General features: G+C 41.2%; 1 protein-coding gene across 3 annotated transcripts in view; it reads left to right on the forward strand.

Moving 5' to 3' along the window:
* naa25 (N-alpha-acetyltransferase 25, NatB auxiliary subunit) overlaps positions 1-18,966 on the forward strand; it is a 61,197-nt gene that overhangs the window by 15,147 nt on the left and 27,084 nt on the right. For 2 of the 3 annotated variants that reach the window (XM_060908693.1, XM_060908692.1), the window contains exons 2-10: positions 7,982-8,067; positions 10,063-10,201; positions 10,411-10,529; positions 11,046-11,120; positions 11,201-11,308; positions 11,387-11,465; positions 11,565-11,676; positions 15,791-15,880; positions 16,177-16,349. In XM_060908693.1, coding sequence (XP_060764676.1) covers positions 7,982-8,067; positions 10,063-10,201; positions 10,411-10,529; positions 11,046-11,120; positions 11,201-11,308; positions 11,387-11,465; positions 11,565-11,676; positions 15,791-15,880; positions 16,177-16,349 — 981 coding nt within the window. Of the gene's footprint in view, positions 1-7,981; positions 8,068-10,062; positions 10,202-10,410; positions 10,530-11,045; positions 11,121-11,200; positions 11,309-11,386; positions 11,466-11,564; positions 11,677-15,790; positions 15,881-16,176; positions 16,350-18,966 lie in introns of those variants that run through there. The other variant, XM_060908694.1, reaches the window with a different exon arrangement.

Here is an 18,966-nt window from a genome sequence, read left to right on the forward strand (position 1 = left end):
GAAACCCACGGGGAGAACATGCAAACTCCGCACAGAAAGGCCCTCGTCGGCCACGGGGCTTGAACCCGGACCTTCTTGCTGTGAGGCGACAGCGCTAACTACTACACCATCGTGCCGCCCACACGCAAAGCTAATGGTTATTATTTATTTTGCACCGAGGCTCTGTGTTCTGTCTGAAACTGAATTAAATGTCAAGTGACCCAAAAGTATGTCAGTATCTGTTGCTGACTAATAGACGTGAAAATACCTTTACCGTAATCCGTTAATAAATATCGCCTTGGTGAAATAAAACCATCGTCAGACTATAAAGTATTATAATAACGCACTACACTATAGAGTGATCATTTTAAACTGTACCATGAAGGACATTTTAAGCCACACTTCCCGTGACTGTTCTGTTACCTTGCAGATGATTTTAGCAGTAAAAGAAATGCAGCTTGTTTTGTTAAACGAACTTTACGTAGTGACCGTTTTAACACAAGCTTGGCTGTAAGGCGCTACGTAAAGGCAGTGGAAAAGAAGAACTTTGTGCTATGTCTTTGTCCTCTGCGTGGTCTAGTTACTTTTGGTAGCCAGCTGTCATGATAAATGGCTTTGTGCATTCTTTTAGTGTAACCAGGGCGCTGATCTCATGCACCAAACATCACAGCACACAGTCTCAGACAGGAGCATATTTAAGACCGAGTTGTGTCACTTTCCTGTTAGCTCACTTATCAGGCCTGTACCCTATTTGTGTACTTGGCTTTGTCCTTTGTTTTTGCAGCCCTTCCAGTCTTTCCATACTGCAGTCAGATGTACGGATAATACATTTTTATATCATGATGCTTGTTTAAAGGTGACACAGCATACCCCTTTTCCACAAGTTCTCGGCGGTCAAAGTGAAATATCTGTGACGTGTTTTGGTCAAAATGCCACAAGAATAAAGCACCACGGCTCCTTTCTCACTCTGTCTAAACAGCCGATCCGAGTGTCTGTTCCTTTAAATGATAATGAGCCACTGCTCACCCCACCCTCTCTTCGACCAGCTAATCAGGTTGCACTTTGCTCATGAATGTTCCATCACAAAGGCAATTCATAAAGGAGATACGCAGAACCTTTTATTTTTAAATACATTTCTGAGTGGATAGTATCTCCATCCTTGACTCTTGTATGCTGCATAAATGGGAATTTTAAAAAAAATGTTTGAGAGTTAAAATCGACCACAAAGTTGGCATTTGAGCCCCACTGAGCCAGCCAGCCCTGAGTGTGTGACGTCACAGCGGTAACCGGTTTTAAGGCCGAAGCCTTTGACAGATATAGACCAAAGTCAGACTCGGCAGGCGAGAGTGGTTGCAATGGCCCCTTCGTTTGGATTCCTCAGATAGCAATACATCTGACTGTGATAGTCATGAAATTAGTGTGTGTATATGCTACTGCTATACACTAGTTTGGCTAACGCGACTTCAAAGCTCTGCGAGCATTTGGTCTGGCAAAGATATTAAGCCCAACTGTTTCCCAAACGCGTGGTTGACCCGCCTCCCTGAAATGCCTCAGTTTGCTACTGGTCGAAGCCAGAAAAGGCTGTGACGAAGCTTAAACCAATCACATCCCTCTTTCCTCTGACGTATGTGACGCGACGGAAACAGCTTGAGTAACAGGAAGAAGATAAATACCTCCAGGGCTGCTCTTTGCTCCATTTTCAATGAGAACTTCCCGTTGAATGCTTTCAATACAGCATCTACCGCTGTGTCAAAGGCTTGCCGCTGCTCCATGTTCGTAATGTTTCTAGTGAATGAAGCGCTTCCGGCATAGATTCTGTAAACAATCTATGGCTTCCGGTCGCAGTTCTACTACGTCAGTGCCTTGAACACGCCTCTACCCAGGGCCGTTGGAGATACTCAAAGTTGATTGGCTCCCGATTTTTCGGGAGCTTGGAAGAGCTGGAGATAGCTTGCCTTGCCAGACTAAGCTCGCAACAGGCCCTCATGTTGCGTCACACTTAGGATGGGCGGGCCCAGGCTAGCTATACACACAGAACCGTATCAGTTTGAACCATCGGAAAGTGAATCCAATAGTAATATGTCAGCCACGGAGGCCCCCACCTTACGAAACAAAGCTGTCAAGAGAATTGGATGGAATTGAACTGACAGTCTCATGTGACTCTCATTAAAACAGGATAGGTGCTATAACTTATGCAACATGGATGTATTTTCACTGATAAAATGTAAAAGACTAATTAAATAATCAGATGAACTGAGACGCTCACATTCTGAAGCAAATTAAATAATCTTATAAGCCTCGGTCACAACCGGCTGTACATGCTCCTACGGCCGGTCTACGTGCAAAAAATGCAAGAAACGCACGGAGGGCGCGCGTGTGTGACGTGCTGATTTTCGAGCCGTAGACTGGCCGCAGACCGGCCGCAGAGGTTCTTTGTCATGTCAAACAAACTCTGCGGGCGCTTACGTTTTTTTTCAGGTTGCAAGACAAACTTACGGCCAACGTGCGTCTTTCTCCACGAAAAAAAAAACGCAGCGATTTGGGAAACGCCAAAAATCGTACGTCCGGTTGTGACCTAGGCTATACCGGTAACTTAAATACACAATACAAGTTACATGTATTAATCTAAATGCAGGTAAACAAGTGTTGTTGTGATGTAACCAGATGAGAGTCGCATCTTACCTGTCTGTGTTCTCGCTTCTTGAAGGCCGATCTTGTGACCGATTGTTTTGTTTTGAAACAATCTGACGTTCAGTTCGTTGTTCATTCGCATCTTCCATGTAAGAATGAGATATTGCTGCTGAGGCAAGCATATCCAGCAGAGAAATCTGTTGACTGGTCCACTCATTCTCCATTTTCTCCATACTGAGTACTCTGCCATTACTGCTCGGCTCACACTCCGGGAGAACTGGTGCAACTGAGCTTACTTTCCTTTTCTTGTAGTTTTCTTTTTCTTTAATTGTTGATACTGCACCCTCTTTCAGTACAGGCTTATAGCCAACGCTCCTCAACAGATCAGAGGTTTCATACGAGTCTTCAGTAAAATGTGCAGAGCAGAGGAGAGACCACTTCACAGGCATCTTGTCCATGAATTTCTCACAAAACGCATCCAAATCTTTGCAGTTTGAACATTCTTGGGCCATGATTGCAACATAAATCCACCTTCTGTTGTGTTGCTGCACCGGCCAACAACACATCTATGTGGCACGGCTATAAATTAGCTCAAAATTGAGGATCGGAGTTGCAATCAGCTCTGTGTTTTAGTACAGCGGAAATGGCGATGAGACCGATAGCCTTCTTGCTGTGATGTCACAGATGTCAAGGTCATTCACTCAGACCGCTGCCTATATAAATCATTTTAATCGTAAAAATTACTGTATTAGATTTATTGTTAACACTTAAAACTATTCCTGTGCCATTCTTGAGGTCTCAAGGCATTTATAAACAAAAAGGGAGGCCACGGTTCTGCGTAGCTCCTTTAAGCCGTGAGTAGAGATACTCAGATGAGGGGTGATGTAATTCTAATGAGCTCCCCTCGTGACGTAGAAGGAGCCGCCAAATCTGAACGGCTTGTTGAAGCACGTGTTTTCTGAAACCGGATACCAGAAGAAACTAATTGGGTGTCTTATTTCAGAGTTTGTGGGTTGGTAAGGATCCCGGATACCCAGATGTAGTATGTGTAAAAACACTAAAAAAGTGAAATTTTTCATAATGTCCTCTTTCGCTGTTGTGGTTTAAGACACTGTCGCAACATGTTAAATAAAACTAAATAATTTTTTTCGCGGTCCAGTTTCCATCAAATCCTGCGCTCTGATTGGCTGGCGAGCGGGTCCGTATCCTATGATACGGACCCCGGTTATGGACCTCTGGCAACTCGCTTGTTCACAACAACAAACATGGTAGCAATTTTTGTCAACATTTATCTTTTTATTTCTAAGATTTTTATCAAAAATCTTATAAATTTCTGCCAGCATTTGTGAGGAGAATAGTATTAATTTTACAGCATGGATAGTGATAACGACAGTGTTCACAGCAAAAGCGAGTTTTACTACCCTGAGGAAGAAGAAATAAAATAAAACATTTCAGGAGAAAGCTAAAAACCTATAACTCTTGCTAACGCCGAGCAAAAACATGGCTGAATCCTGAATGATTCAATTTTGTATAAATAGGGGACTACATAGGTGGCAAAATGTAGTTTCTTTCCTGCCATGGAAGTGCACTTGTATACCGAGGAGGAAGCAATTTGCATTACATCCATGAATGAGGATTCAAAATGGCAGCTCGGCTCCGTTTTCTGTTAGAATTTGGTAAAGAAAAAAATAAATATTATTTACCAGCTTAAGGTCGGTCCATATGGTGAAATACCGTAACCTCTGCCTTGAATACTGACCTCGGCCCAGAGGGCCTCGCTCATGGTATTTCACGATACAGACCTCCCAGCTGGTGTGTGTGTGTGTATATATATATATATATATATATATATATATATATATATATATATATATATATATATAAAAAACAAACTGGTGTTTTGGACTGTTCAGTGATGTAATTTGAGAAGGTTATTATTATTCCTGTAGTCAAATGACTTCTGTGACACTTGGAAAATGAGTCTAGTACTAATCCAGTCTTCCCTCTATTGGTGTTGATGCTACTAAATATTTAGTTTTGTTGTATGACTGTTTTATTAGCATGTTCTCAGTTGTAGCTGAAGTACTGGTGCGTTTGATTTCCACTGCTCTGTCTTATCGTAAACGTCTTTTAATAACTAAACCTTTTGATAGATTGCGTATTTAAAAAAACAACAAACAAACCAAAAAACACTTGATCAGTGACAGCTGAGCAACTGTACCTAGACATGTCTGCCTCTGGCGAGATTTCTGGATTTAGTGTAAAACAATGTCGCAACTGTGGTGCTAGTAAATCAGCTAGCAGGTATCCTGAAAGTGTCCTAAACCAAACTGAGGGAGACCAGTTGAACCTGTTAGAAGTGTACAGGGTGAGGAGGCAAAGTGTAGTAGTGGCTATGTATAACACTCTGGAAAAAGATGTCCGATTCACATTCCTAATTATAACTACAGCGCTGTGTGATGATCAATTTAAATAGTCTAATGGCCCGGTCCCACAACACAGATAACTATACCTGAATTTAGTTCCAGTCTGGAACAGTCACACCACAACTATAATCCTGTCTATCGGTTGTAGGTTTTCGTGGGAAAATGTAGCGCTTGTATGGTGTGTTTGTGCACTCAGCAGCACACAACGGCTGACAGTGACAGCGAGGAAGAGCTGCTTTTGATGTTCATTTTGCACAGAAGGCAAAGGGAAAAAAAAGAAGAATCTGGGTGCATGAGATCCTGCAGCACATAAATGATTGCTAATCTCAGACTCCTGCGTGTAACAGACCCACTCAGACAGTCAGTGGCACGACACACACAACTATACAGTACGCTGAACATACATAAGATACATGCCTGTGTGTTTTGCTTTGAGAGCGCTAACAAATGAACCTTTAACGCAAACAGGTAGCCGAAACTGTGGCTGACACATTTTGGACGTTCCTGCCACAAAAGAGAGACCAGTAGGAACCGAAAGAGTGAAAGTGATTATTCACGTAGTAGTGGCATGGTAGTCTTTTATGAATGCGTAATTCTTAATTTCCTTGAGGGAACCCGCCCAAAGGGATCAATAAAGTTCTATCTAATCTAATCTCTAAGTGGACACTCAGTGCGCCGACTCAGGTGTGAGTAAGAAGAAAGTTTTATATTTCATCTAATTTAGGTAATTAAAAAGTATATTATTATTTGGCAGTGGGCACATAGGAAAGTGTATCAGATATGAGACTTGGCGCTGCAAAATCTTTTTTACATGATCCACAGAGTTTATTTGTGGCAAAGTGTGTGTGGTTGCACGCTCGAAAATCTCGGTTTAAAATGGCTCAGCTCGCACTGCAACATGACACTTCGCTCTAAAATCCTTTTTATTTTTTAATTTATTTTAACATGATCTACAGCTGGTGCTGGGAAACAGTGTGTGCGCGGCATGGTTTAAAACAGATTTTAGAGCGCGCGGCCACATAGACACACTTTGCCACACACACTTACCAATCATACCCACTCTACTGCTGATGATCTTGCAGCCAAAAAGATGATGTATGAATCTTTTGTACAGCTTGTGCTTTTTGTCACAAAGCATGGGATTCTTTGACGCTTCTATAATCAGCTTGAACAGAATCAATTGTATCCATTGATACAACAAGGATGTACAAATATGCCTGGGAAAAATAGCGCGTGTTCAAACAGCATCACATGTAAACAATTACCTGATTGGTCAGATGTTTTATTGGATCAGGTTCAGGTCTGGAATATTCACTCCAGAAGCAATCTCGCCGATCCCGATAAACCCTGGGCTATAGGCATCGTTATCGGTCTGGTGTGACCACCAACCATATAAACTGCAGGGGACTGATTTATTTATAGTTACTGGTGTTGTGGGACCGGGCCTTAAAGGGGAACTGAAGTAAATTTTAAACTTGCTTTATTTCTTAATTAACGTGTTATTCAATTACGTTTTCGGTTTTATTAACCGTATATCGTGACTCGTATTGGCATATTATATTACACTTGTCAGCCTTTTCGGTTTTTAGCCATGTTGAATGTAGTTCGTTTGGTCCACAACAGGTGGCGCTTATCCGCGCGACCTTCAGGAGACTTGTGCGAGACTTCAAACGTGAAGTATCAGCGCTGCCATTTTGAAAACTGTTTACACAGCGGCCAGATCGCCATATCATTCCAATTTCGAGATTTGCCAGCTTCATCAGTGATGGGAGTGTCAGTCCTGCGCGCTGTGGCACGTCCTCAGGCTGTGAACAAGGTGCACCTGAACTCAATTAAGGAACTGTGTGTTTGCCTATTTAAGGACTGTGCTGATGCATTTGCATCGTGAAGTATTACGATACGCGTGTACGCATTACCGAGCCTTTCTACCCGTTGTCCTGATTTCCTGTTTCACGATCCTTGTGTCTGTTTCTCTCTCGTTCTTGTCCTTGCTTAGCCTTTGATTGTATTTTTTTGCGCCTCGACTGACCCTTTAGCCTGTATTCTCATTTTGGATTGTTTGCCTGTGTATATATTGTCTCACTGTGTGTGTATGTATATTCTGCACTTTATTAAACTGTATACTTCTGCACATACATCCGCCTCCCTCGCGTAAGTGACATGGAGATTATTTCATACGACTTTAAACCAACGTGGAGTAGAGAAGAGTTGGAAAGACGACAGGATAAGGATGAGTCCGTCGCGCCGGTATTTACGTCGTTACTGTCGCACAATTAAAACGTGCCAGATCAGTCGGCTGGTGGGTTTTCAAAATAAATAAATACATGCATGTATTTTTGTGGTTATTATACTGAGCGCATTTCCTACATAATCCTCATTAAGGTTTCGGACAGCACTACAAAATGGCGTGTCCACTATATAGTGCCCTATATAGTGAGTAGGGAGCGATTTCGGACATAGGGAAAACTTCCAGCTTGATTACGTCAGCATTCGAAAGAGGGCGTGCGCGTCTTTTGACAACGTTGGCAGATGTTGGTCGCTTTGATTTCCGCTGTACGTTTTACTTCCATCCGACGATGTCTCGCACAGGTCTCCGTGAATCTTGCTGGCGGCCATTGTTTTGACCTATGGACTGATGTATTACGTAACATGTTTCAAACACTCATAACTTGCTCTAGCAGTGACAAAATAGCTATCAAAAATGCATTCCTATATTTAATAAAATGAGAGAAATAGAATTGATGAAAAAAAATTGCCTTCAGTTCCCTTTTAACCAAAGCCTAGGGGACACAGAAAGCATGGCAAGGTGATAAATGCTGATGCAAATATCTAGAATTAGTTCAATTAGATCGATCATAAATGAATGTACGACTGTTACAGAGACTGAAAGTGATGATCCAAGCTGAACACACCCTTTTTTTTTCTTTTTTTTTCTTTCTCTTTAGATTATCTTGATAATGGCAATAACAAGATGGCGATACAGCAGGCTGACAAGCTGCTCAAGAAGCACAGGGATCTTCACTGTGCCAAAGTGAGTAATCTCCAAAGTATCCCAGACTTCCTGTGTGCACCAATAGGACTTTTGATGTTCAAAAATGAAGAGATATATACTTCCTGCTTAACCTGCACTACATTAACCGTATACAGGATGGGGATTTCTTAATTACCCAGCTGCTGGTTATTCGTAAAAATTCAACATTCAGACCTAATAAAGAATTTTATCTCTATTATGTATCAAGCAGTACAGCACAATAGCTAAATCTCCTTTCCCTACTTAACTGTTTTGATTTGAAATGATTAAAGATGGTATCAGGAATCATTAATTGATTCCAGTTCTCAATGGCCATTCAGTTGGAAAAGTAGCATCTGCAGCTTTAAGATCAACAGTGTGTTGCACGATTCCGTTTTGCCTGTTTTTTGTGTCCCAGATGAACCATAATAACCTGCTTTCTGACTTTGGAGCAGAGAAACAAAACCTCCGTCTCTGACGCATCTTAGCTTCCTTTGTCCCCGTTTGCCAAACGGATAAAGCCATGAATGTCTTGGCTCACAAAACTCGAACGGGGCTCAAATTAGCAAAGTGAGATAATGAACAATAGTTAGGGAGCACGATAGGGCAATGACATTTTTTGCACACGATCGCACAAGCCTAAATTATACTCTACAGTTTACCACAAGACAATACCAGGACTGGAAATTTGTTCACTTGTACATCAGAGTGCCAGGATAGGAGATTGCATCAAAGCTTGACGATGCTACAGCCATCGTGGTCGGGAGCCATTGGAGCAAAATTGGCCGTGCTTTCCGGGTGGGACGGATGTCTTATTCTGCCTCCCTTGTCAATCATAGCAACACTAGAAAATCTTCGGTGTTTCTAAACTCATGTTATGTGGAAGAGGGCAGACGGCGCCGTAAACAGCAGTCCGACTCCACGGGTTTCATTGTTGGCGTTCACCGTCCCCGGTTGGTAGCGTTCATATGATGGAGAGCTTGGAGTTTGTTGATTTGTCAAGTCAAGTTTATTTGTATAGCGCTTTTAACAATAAACATTGTCGCAGAATTTGAACAACTTAAAACATGAGCTAATTTTTATCCCTAATCTATCCCCAATGAGCAAGCCTGTGGCGACGGTGGCAAGGAAAAACTCCCTCAGACGACATGAGGAAGAAACCTCGAGAGGAACCAGACTCAAAAGGGAACCCATCCTCATTTGGGCAACAACAGACAGTTTGACTATAATATTAACAGTTTTAACATGAGGACAGTTTCGTTGATGTTATAACTCTTCATTGATGGAAACTTGAGTGCAAAACTGATCCATGATAACTGCAGTCCTAAAGTTAGCAAGACAACTGTAGTCCTCAGCCATAAAAGCATTACTGTAAGAGTCAAGAGCGTCCTCCAGGTATAACCCTCAACTATCCTCATGGGGCCGTTCTTCACAGGAGCGATGCGATAAAACTCCGACCAGACACAGGGCACCGTGATGGATCAAGCAGGTCCGAGGGGCAGAAGAGGCCAGCATCTCAATCCCAGGACCAACATGTAACTCAGAGGGACAGATTGGGGGGGAAGAGAGAGAGAAAGAAAACACATGTTGTTAGGTATGCCCTAAAAATGACAAGTATTAAATCTGTGTGGTAGGCTCGCAGAGACGAGAGTCTTGACATCAGCCATAACACACAACAATGGCATGTTAATATGGTAAAAAATATATCATGACCTGCTCTGGCTGGATGCTTGATTGGGTGATGGGAGCACACTCCTCAGCAATGATGAGATGCAGATGGGACCCTTAGGGCTGGCCAAGACAATTCAGTTACATTTCACCAGGTCTGGGACATGCGACAGAAGTCTGACGGCCGATTCCCTGCAGGCTACGATAGCCAGTCGAGGTCTCCACCCTCTCCACCAAAAGAGGGTGTATGACTCCCTCTTTTGTGTACGACTCCTTTTATGTAAATGAACTTTTTGACAATGTGACCGATCTCGAGGTTATTAAATATAGTATCTTTTATTCTTTTAGGTTTTAAAGGCTATTGGTCTGCAGCGCACTGGGAAGCAGGATGAAGCCTTCGCTCTGGCTCAAGAGGTGGCCAGCCTGGAGCCCACTGATGATAATTCGCTCCAGGCGCTAACTATTCTCTACAGAGAGATGCACCGGCGTGAGTGACCTACAGCAGGGTGCAGGATTAGTGCATGCTAGGGCTGTATGATATGGACAGAATCATGTTGCCTTCTATTACACAGTATGCAGATGTATTGAAAAAGCACATAACAGTTCATCTGGGTGCATTTGATTTATTTTACAAACACACAAAAAAAAGCACCTTGTTGTTTGTCATTATAAAATGGCTGCTTTCTCTGTCGATAGCGGAGTTGGTGACCAAGTTGTATGAAGCAGCAGTCCGGAAGGTTCCTACCAGCGAAGAGTACCACTCGCATCTCTTCATGGCATATGCACGTGTTGGGGAGTACAAGAAAATGCAACAGGTGCATTTATATGTATTTCTATCAGGATACGTGTTTTAGCACAGACTGGACTGAAAACCCTAACGGAAAGCCATTTGTTTGATAACTTTTTGTTTGTTAATGTTGAGTTAAATTTAGGTGCGTGCAAATTTATCACAGGACCGGTTTACAAGAGAGAGAGAGTCGGTGAAAAACGCAGTCTAAAAGCCACCTCAAAACGAGCCCTGAAATCTAACTTCACTAACACGACACCGTCTACCAACCCATGGGATTTTTTTTTTTTTTTTTTTTGGCTGGAAGAGATTCAGAACAGCCCTGCTGCTCATTCGTTCTGCCAGCAAACATGAAGCAGCGAAATGCTTCAAATAAGCGTCGAGAATTTTTTGTTCCTTGTTATCTTTGGCTCGTGGTTGCTCGGATTTCATCGTGTTCCTAATTCTCTCCATTTTCCGTCCATGCATTTACCTGTCTGTGTCTCATCTCCACTGTCTTTCTCTCTTCTCTGTGTATTTTATTTTATTTTATTTTTTTAAACAGGCAGGAATGGCTCTTTATAAGATTGTTCCCAAAAACCCCTATTACTTCTGGTCAGTTATGAGCCTAGTGATGCAGGTATGTGCATTTAACGTACAGGTTTCTCATGATGTATGTGCAGTGTGAAAGTTCTCATATGTTCTACCATTGTGTTTCAGGCCATTTCAGCCCAGGACGAGAAGCTCTCCCAGACAATGTTCCTGCCTCTCGCTGAGCGCATGGTAGAGAAGATGGTCAAAGAGGAGAAGATTGAAGCCGAGGCAGAGGTAAGAACGTTCTTCCTGCTCAAGCTGGACTCCTGCTTAGCTTTGAGCTATTGACGTCTTGGGTGTTGTGTCTTCCAGGTGCAGTTGTACTTCATGATCTTGGAGCGTCTGGGGAAATACAATGAGGCGCTAGAAGTGTTGCGAGGGCAGCTTGGCGGTGAGGATGGAGCCATAAAATGTGGATAACTGCTTTTATAACCTGAAAATCAGTTTCACACTGAATTGATTGGTTGATATGTTTGTGTCCTTCACTCAGAGAAGCTCACTAGTGAACTGCAGAGCCGGGAAAACAAGTGCATGCTGCTGTACCGCCAGCTAAAGCGCTGGCCTGAGTGCAGTGCCCTGTCACGCAAACTGCTTCTCAAAAAGTAAGCCTATTTCTCTGGAAGAGTCTTTTAGAAACTTGCCAAGTGCTTTATGGGGATTGTACTAGATCAGCTACCATCTAATACCCTCAATAAGGAGCTATTGGCGTCTCTTTCATAATGTTTCTTGGCTAAAAACAAGTTTAAAATATAAAACGATCTATTCAGAAGGTGGACAGTTAAACTAATAGAAGATGGCCGTGAAGTCCAGAAGTAACACGATCCCCTGGCTACAGAAAAGCACTGCTGTGAACTCGGCCCTTTTTGTTGGGCCAAATCGTAGCTTGTGTTCCCACTTGAAAATTTCGTTTGGCTGAATTTGTTGCTCTGCCCTAATTTGCACAGGAATAAGAGTTCACTATTCTTGTGTATTACAGTGTTGGAGTAGAAAGCTACAAATAGCACAACTACATTTTGTAATTACATGGCAGGAGCTGAGTTCCATTCCTAATAATGGAGCATTTCCAATTATCTACTCTTTCACCAAGTACACTGTAGCATTTTGCTACATATTTCACACAACCAGTTCAATATTAATTTTTTTTAATCAAAGAAAGCTGCGTGTTTAAACTGTCGTAATTATCCAAAACCAAATTCAGTACTTGTGTGTCGTGTAGAACATCCATCAGCCAATACCAAGCAATGGTGACTAGGATTCTCTCATCTCATTATCTCTAGCCGCTTTATCCTGTTCGACAGGGTCGCAGGCAAGCTGGAGCCTATCCCAGCTGACTACAGGCGAAAGGCGGGGTACACCCTGGACAAGTCGCCAGGTCATCACAGGGCTGACACATAGACACACAACCATTCACACTCACATTCACACCTACGGTCAATTTAGAGTCACCAGTTAACCTAACCTGCATGTCTTTGGACTGTGGGGGAAACCGGAGCACCCGGAGGAAACCCACGCAGACACGGGGAGAACATGCAAACTCCGCACAGAAAGGCCCTCGCCGGCCACGGGGCTCGAACCTTCTTGCTGTGAGGCGACAGCGCTAACCACTACACCACCGTGCCGCCCTGTGACTAGGATTATTAATCGTAAAGCTGCAAACCCCCCCCCCCCCCCCCCCCAAAAAATAAATAAATAAATAATTAATTAATAAAAAAAAAAAAAAAAAATAGATATATACACACACACACACACACACACACACACACATATATACACACACACACGTGTATGTGTGTGTATGTATGTGTGTATATATATATATATATATATATATATATATATATATATATATATATATAAAATATTTTGGTAATACATGAATCAATAGCTGCACGAATGAAGACGTTACTTTTTTGTTTTTTCTCAAGTTGACAAAGCAGTGGGAGCGGGAGTAGATTTAATATAGTTAGCAACTTGGATACAGCTCTAAATACACAGGTGACTGTACATTCAGATTATTTCTCGATAATTGCCTCAAAAGACCCGGCAAAATGGCTGCCTAATGGCTTCGTCACCATAAGTCAGGAAGAATTAGAAATTATGAAAGAAAACGCTGTTCTACGAAGATGCTACAATGTTTGGTCAAAAACTATTCAAAGGTGAGGGAGAATTGTGATTTATTTTATCTATTTCAAAACAAAGTATTCTATGTGACTCGGCGTAGGTAAGTGACAAGTCTGCACTGTGCCTTTATTACATTTGCATGGCACTTTTGAAGTTTGAAATAATTAAAAAAAAAAAAAAATTTTTTTAAATAATTGCCTGTGTATTTATACTAAAACAATTATCCACCTCAGGCTTGGTGAATAATTACCTCGACTTTGTCTCGGTTATTTTTCACCGATATTCTCTTTGCCTTTTGGCGAATAATTGTTAAATATAAGTGCAGTGGTGATTTTCCCGAGGTAGAGCACATAAGTAAGAGGATGTGAAGTCATTTGGTATTTGGCTTAACTGTGTATTTCCAGGGCGCAAATAATAGTGTTCCTCCGTTGAGATTTTGATGCTGGTGTCATGATGATTGTGCGTTGTTGTACATTTGTAATTCACATCACACCTGTCTTGCAAAAACTCCATTGGCTTCCGGTTAAACTTCGAATCAACTACAAAGTTTTGTTATTGACTTACAAGGCACTAAACGGCATGTCTCCTGATTTTTATATTTCTAGCCTGCTCCATCCCTACAAGCCTGCTCGCACTCTCAGATCCTTTAACCAGAACCTATTAGCCATACCTAAAGTAAACACAGAGCTTTTTCCGTCTGTGCTTCAAAACTGTGGAACTCTCTGCCTTTCCGTGTCAGAAATGCTGAGAATATTAACGTGTTTAAATCTAAACTTAAGACTTATTTTAATCAATTCTTGCATTAAATTGTTTTTCGTTTGTTAAATTTAAGTTTTTAGTTCTATGAAATTGTAAGAGCATTGAGCTTAGATAATGCTCCTAAAACTTATTATATTGTAATTTTATTTTAAGAAGAAAATATTGTTGAATAAACCTCAAGAAATTGCGAGAAAATTTCTAGGTGTAGTACGACCCTGACGTGGGTGGAAGACTGAAGCGCAGGAATTGGTGCTTTGTGATTTTTTTTTTTTTTTTTTTTTTTTTTTCCAACCCCCTTCCGCTTTTCAGCTTTTTCTTGACTTGTTCAGTCACACACAACACACAGACATGTGCTGTGGTTTTGGGAGAGATCCCCTCTTTGCGCTCTCTGCTTTTCTATGCTCTGTTGTCACTGTAATAAATACGCACACGTGAATTAACAGGTGTAATGACTTTGCCTTTCACCTTCCCTGGCCCTGCCCTCCATTCACAAACCGATGCTTGGCCACGCCTCTGCTGCCACACCAGGGTCTGCATCACGTTTAGTCAAACATTTACAAATATTAATCTTAATTCATTGCATCTTGTTTCATTATATAATCCATCAACGAATAACTTGTGGCCGTATCATCCAGCCCTAGTTTATAAGGTTGACGTTAACAATCTGTCCGTCTCTTTCACATGCATCTTGATATTCGTTTCCCCACTATGTCCTACCTGCGCACACACTCGTTCAGTTTTTCATGAGCCATCCCCTTTAAAGTGCATATCCTGGACCAATTTTGGGGGGGGGGTTATATGAAAGCATGTCCCTTTACACACTCATCCAGAATGGTAATTTTGCACAAGGCCATCTGTCTACAGCAGAAAAAAATAAAACGCGTCTGGAAAAATCCCAAGGGAGTCTGGAGCCAGAATCGTGACGTCACCTGCGGAAGCACCAGCAGGCTGCCAGAGCTTACACGGTTTCAGTGCACAGCCTGTGTAGACCAAGTTTAGCAGCGAGCGAGTTTGCATTGAAATATGGAATTGTCACCTGAGCGCAATGTGGGAAACGATGAGTACTAATCCCATCAAGATTGGTGTTGCTACACCCTCCTACGATACATCTGTTAACCATTGTAATAATTACGTGATAACGTTGAAGAAACTTGCAGAAAACCACCAGGTCGTTTTCTCATAAACAAACCAGCGCTGACGTAAGATTCAGAGAGGGTGCACTCTTCAGTGGCACATGACGTCACGAAAATCAATGTTTGCTGGGAAATTCAAATGGCAAGTTTTTTCAGAGGCGGACCAATTCGCCTCAAATTGCTTGATTTCAACTGAATTTTTCTGGTATTGCGCAAGGTAAAAAAAAATTGCACAAAATGCAAAATGTGACAGCTATTTGACAAGTTTAATTTAAAATAGAATTACATTGATCTTGCTCCTGAATTTACCCGTGATATGCACTTTTAAGTGCCCTTTTTAAACTTTTTTTTTTAATCTTCAGAAAGGGCATGGATTAACAAAAAAAAAAAAGAATCATGGATGGACTACGCTTCAGAACCGGGATAAACTGGTTTTTGAAAATGAATGAATGAATTTTTGCCTTGCTACAGTGTTAATTAGTACAGATGTTTTATTATGACTTTGAAATGCTTAGCTCGCTTGTTAGAAGTTCTCGTAAAGTCTGTCTTTGCTGTCAGACGAGAAGTGGGATTCCTCAAAACCAAGCAGACTATGTTCAATTAATAAAATAAAATTAGATATTTTCCAATAAGATTTCCAAGAGCGAGTTATTGACTGATGGAATGAATGATTTCCCCTCTCTCTTTATGTCCAACTTTCTAGCCCTGATGACTGGCAGTTCTACTTGTCATACTTTGACTCTTTATTCCACCTCATTGACCAGAGCTGGACGCCTCCAGAGGAAGGAGACCAGTGAGTGCCAAATATAATGCAACAACTGGGTCTATAAGAGTTAAACCTGGTCCACTAGATTGTATCTATTTACTTAGATGAGATTGCTGGTGTGTGGTGACAGGAACGTTTTTGTTGTTAGTACATGAGTTGCCTGCACAGCATGTAATTATACGTAATGGACCACTATCTAAACATTTATTCAAAAACGATAGTCGTTAAGACCAGCCAGACTCAAAAAAAAATTCTGCACAATGATGTCTCAATGCTCCTGTGTCCTCTCCGATGTACTTAATAATTATTTCCTCATATTATAGTTGTATTGAGGGTGAAGTGCACTCTTCAGTGGCCCAGGCAATCAGTTTTGTGGAGGAACGGCTAGCAGCAGAGGACGGGAAGGAGTCCCGGCCACTCAGGGGTCCCTACCTTGCTCGTCTCGAGCTCATACAGCGTCTCCGCCAGAGGAGCTGCTCACAGGAACAGCAGCTTGGTAATTCAGCACTGTGGTACATATTGTCAGATAGTACTGTAACTGTCTACAGTATTTAAAAAAATCAGTCCAGTGCCTTCATTTCCTGTACATTAAGTCCCCCCCCTTTTGGGAAACAAAAATATTAAAGAGTTATCACAGGTTTATAATAATCCGATTTTTTGTGTGTTATTTTTTATATATATATATATATATATAAATTTCCCAGTATATACGTGCTACAACCAGGACATGGAGATCCAAAACCATGACACATCTCTGTTGCTCGAGGAAATTTGAGTTGTTTTGATAAATTTGTGTACTTTTTGTTTGTAAATGTGTCTATGTAATCAAAAAAAAAATCACGTTAGCTTGCAGATACGAAGTTTATCTTCTCGTGTTGAAAAACTGGCATTGTTCTTACGAAATACATCACGGATCTGAGTGAAACATTTAAATAATATTGGCTGGCTTTTTCCCCATGGTCCTATCAGATATTCCATTCAGCTAGCATGATATTGAACCAGTCAAAGATGAGTTCAGTATCATGCTAGCTGAATGGAATATATCTGAGTGTTTATTTTTATTAAAAAAAAAAAAAAAATATATATATATATATATATATATATATATATATATATATATATATATATATATACACATACACACACGCACGCTTCATATCGGCATTCTTGAAGGCCAGTGCTTGCTTACCTGCGACTCGGTGCAGTCACCTTCCAGCCAGTGTAACGTTTAGCAGTAGAGTTAGCGAAGGCTAATGCTAACCCAGTCAAGCCAGTGCTATCGAGAGCTAGTAGCACAGGATGACAACCGAGAAACTAAGATTTCTGTCTCCAGACTCCTCTTCCACGCATGCTCACCACAGTATGTTTCACTCGTACTTAAGTATTCATTTCCCTATATAATTTACTTAGTTACTTTTAAAATCAACATCGACAACTACACACATTGGAGTGACCTGGCAGCCAAAATTCTCTCAAAATCTTACGTTTTTAACAAGGCAGACCTGGTAGCCATGTTTGTTTACGAATTGTCAGTCGCTCGCTAGCGTGGAAGGTTTACATCTCCGACGTGTCTCTTTTCTAGTTTTTTGATGTCCGTTGGTATGTTTTTCTCTTGTAAATACGTGTGAAGAATATATCATGAAGTTTTGGTAGCCTTTCGGGTGTTCAGCGCGTCTTTTTCAGTTTATTTATTTAGTGCTTTATTATAGCAAAGCTAATCCTAGCAGTAGCACTGGATTAGCCTCATCTTTTCCCTTTCCTGGCGGACAAAAGTTTTGTCGCTGGCTATTCGGATGAGCTCTAATGTTGTGACATGATGTCTTGACGTACAATATTGTAACAGTATTGCATGCTCATTCTCCATTGGGTAGAGTGGCAAAATACATGGAGAATAAGGGATATGATAATATTGCATGCTATCAAACCAAATGAATGAAACCTGCTAGAAAGGAACAGAATACATGTTTTTACTCCATCGAAAAAGTGTCCTGTGTATATATAATAATTTCTGATGTTTCACTCTGATGATGTCACTCCCTGTGTTTTCCCACTGACTGGACACGCGGTGTCAAAATGGCGAACTGGTTCAGAATGGAACCCTTTTGATTAACTTTTTTTTCTTTTTTCTTTTGTGGATGTGTCTTTATTATATAAAGAACATTACATGGTGGCACGAAGATGTGAAATATGCGTGCTGCTTAAAAGCGAAGCTCCCAATGAGCGTATGAGAGAAATATTTGCAAGGGCACAAAATCAATCTGAATAGAGTAATAATAATAATTTAGCACATGAGCTTTTGAATACTGTAGTGTATTTTACATCAGTAAATTGCTGCATTGTCTTTTGACAGCGATACCAATAATGAAAGACGCATCGCAGTTATGAAGAAATCTTTGTTCCTTTGACACTGCATGCTATGCACCAGAAACACGACCACAACATTTTATTACAGTGAACCAGCACTTTCACTTTACATCAGAGATGCACCGATTGACCGGCTGCCGATCGGAATCGGCCGATTTTCACGTGATCGGCCATGACCGGCGACCGGCCGGTCAAAATTAAAATATGCCGATTTTCTGCCGATCAAAACTTGTGTATCACATAGAGATGAAAGTGGAGATACTCGTAATTCGCAACTAAAAAGGCTGCAGCTACACTGGCAGCTTGAACATGCTTTCTAGTGCGATTGTGTTGCGCTTGCGCAGAACAGTGTCAGTCCTGAGCGCCTAACGAGCACCGGCGCGCGCCGTTAACAAAAAAAAAAATTCACGATAGTTAATTTTTTTTTTTTGTGCCAGATATTGGATGTGAAAAGAAGAAAACATTTGTGGTTGTGTGAATTTCCCATTACAGGAATTAATACGTTAGCCTATTACCAAACATCTAGTTAGATTTGTACAAAGAGAGAAAGAAAAAAATGTCTTTTTGTTTGTTTTACGACCTTGGTTGCACTTGATTCCATTGGAAATTACTCTACAAATACACATTTGACAAAGATGATAGAATGGCTGTGGTATAAGTATGACTGGAAATTATTTTTGTATTTTGATACTGAATGAAGAAATGGGTTGTTCTATAAGGCATAAGTTTTCAGATGTAAATAGGCTTAT

Source organism: Neoarius graeffei, chromosome 25 (genome assembly GCF_027579695.1).
Source record: "Neoarius graeffei isolate fNeoGra1 chromosome 25, fNeoGra1.pri, whole genome shotgun sequence".
NCBI lineage: Eukaryota > Metazoa > Chordata > Actinopteri > Siluriformes > Ariidae > Neoarius > Neoarius graeffei.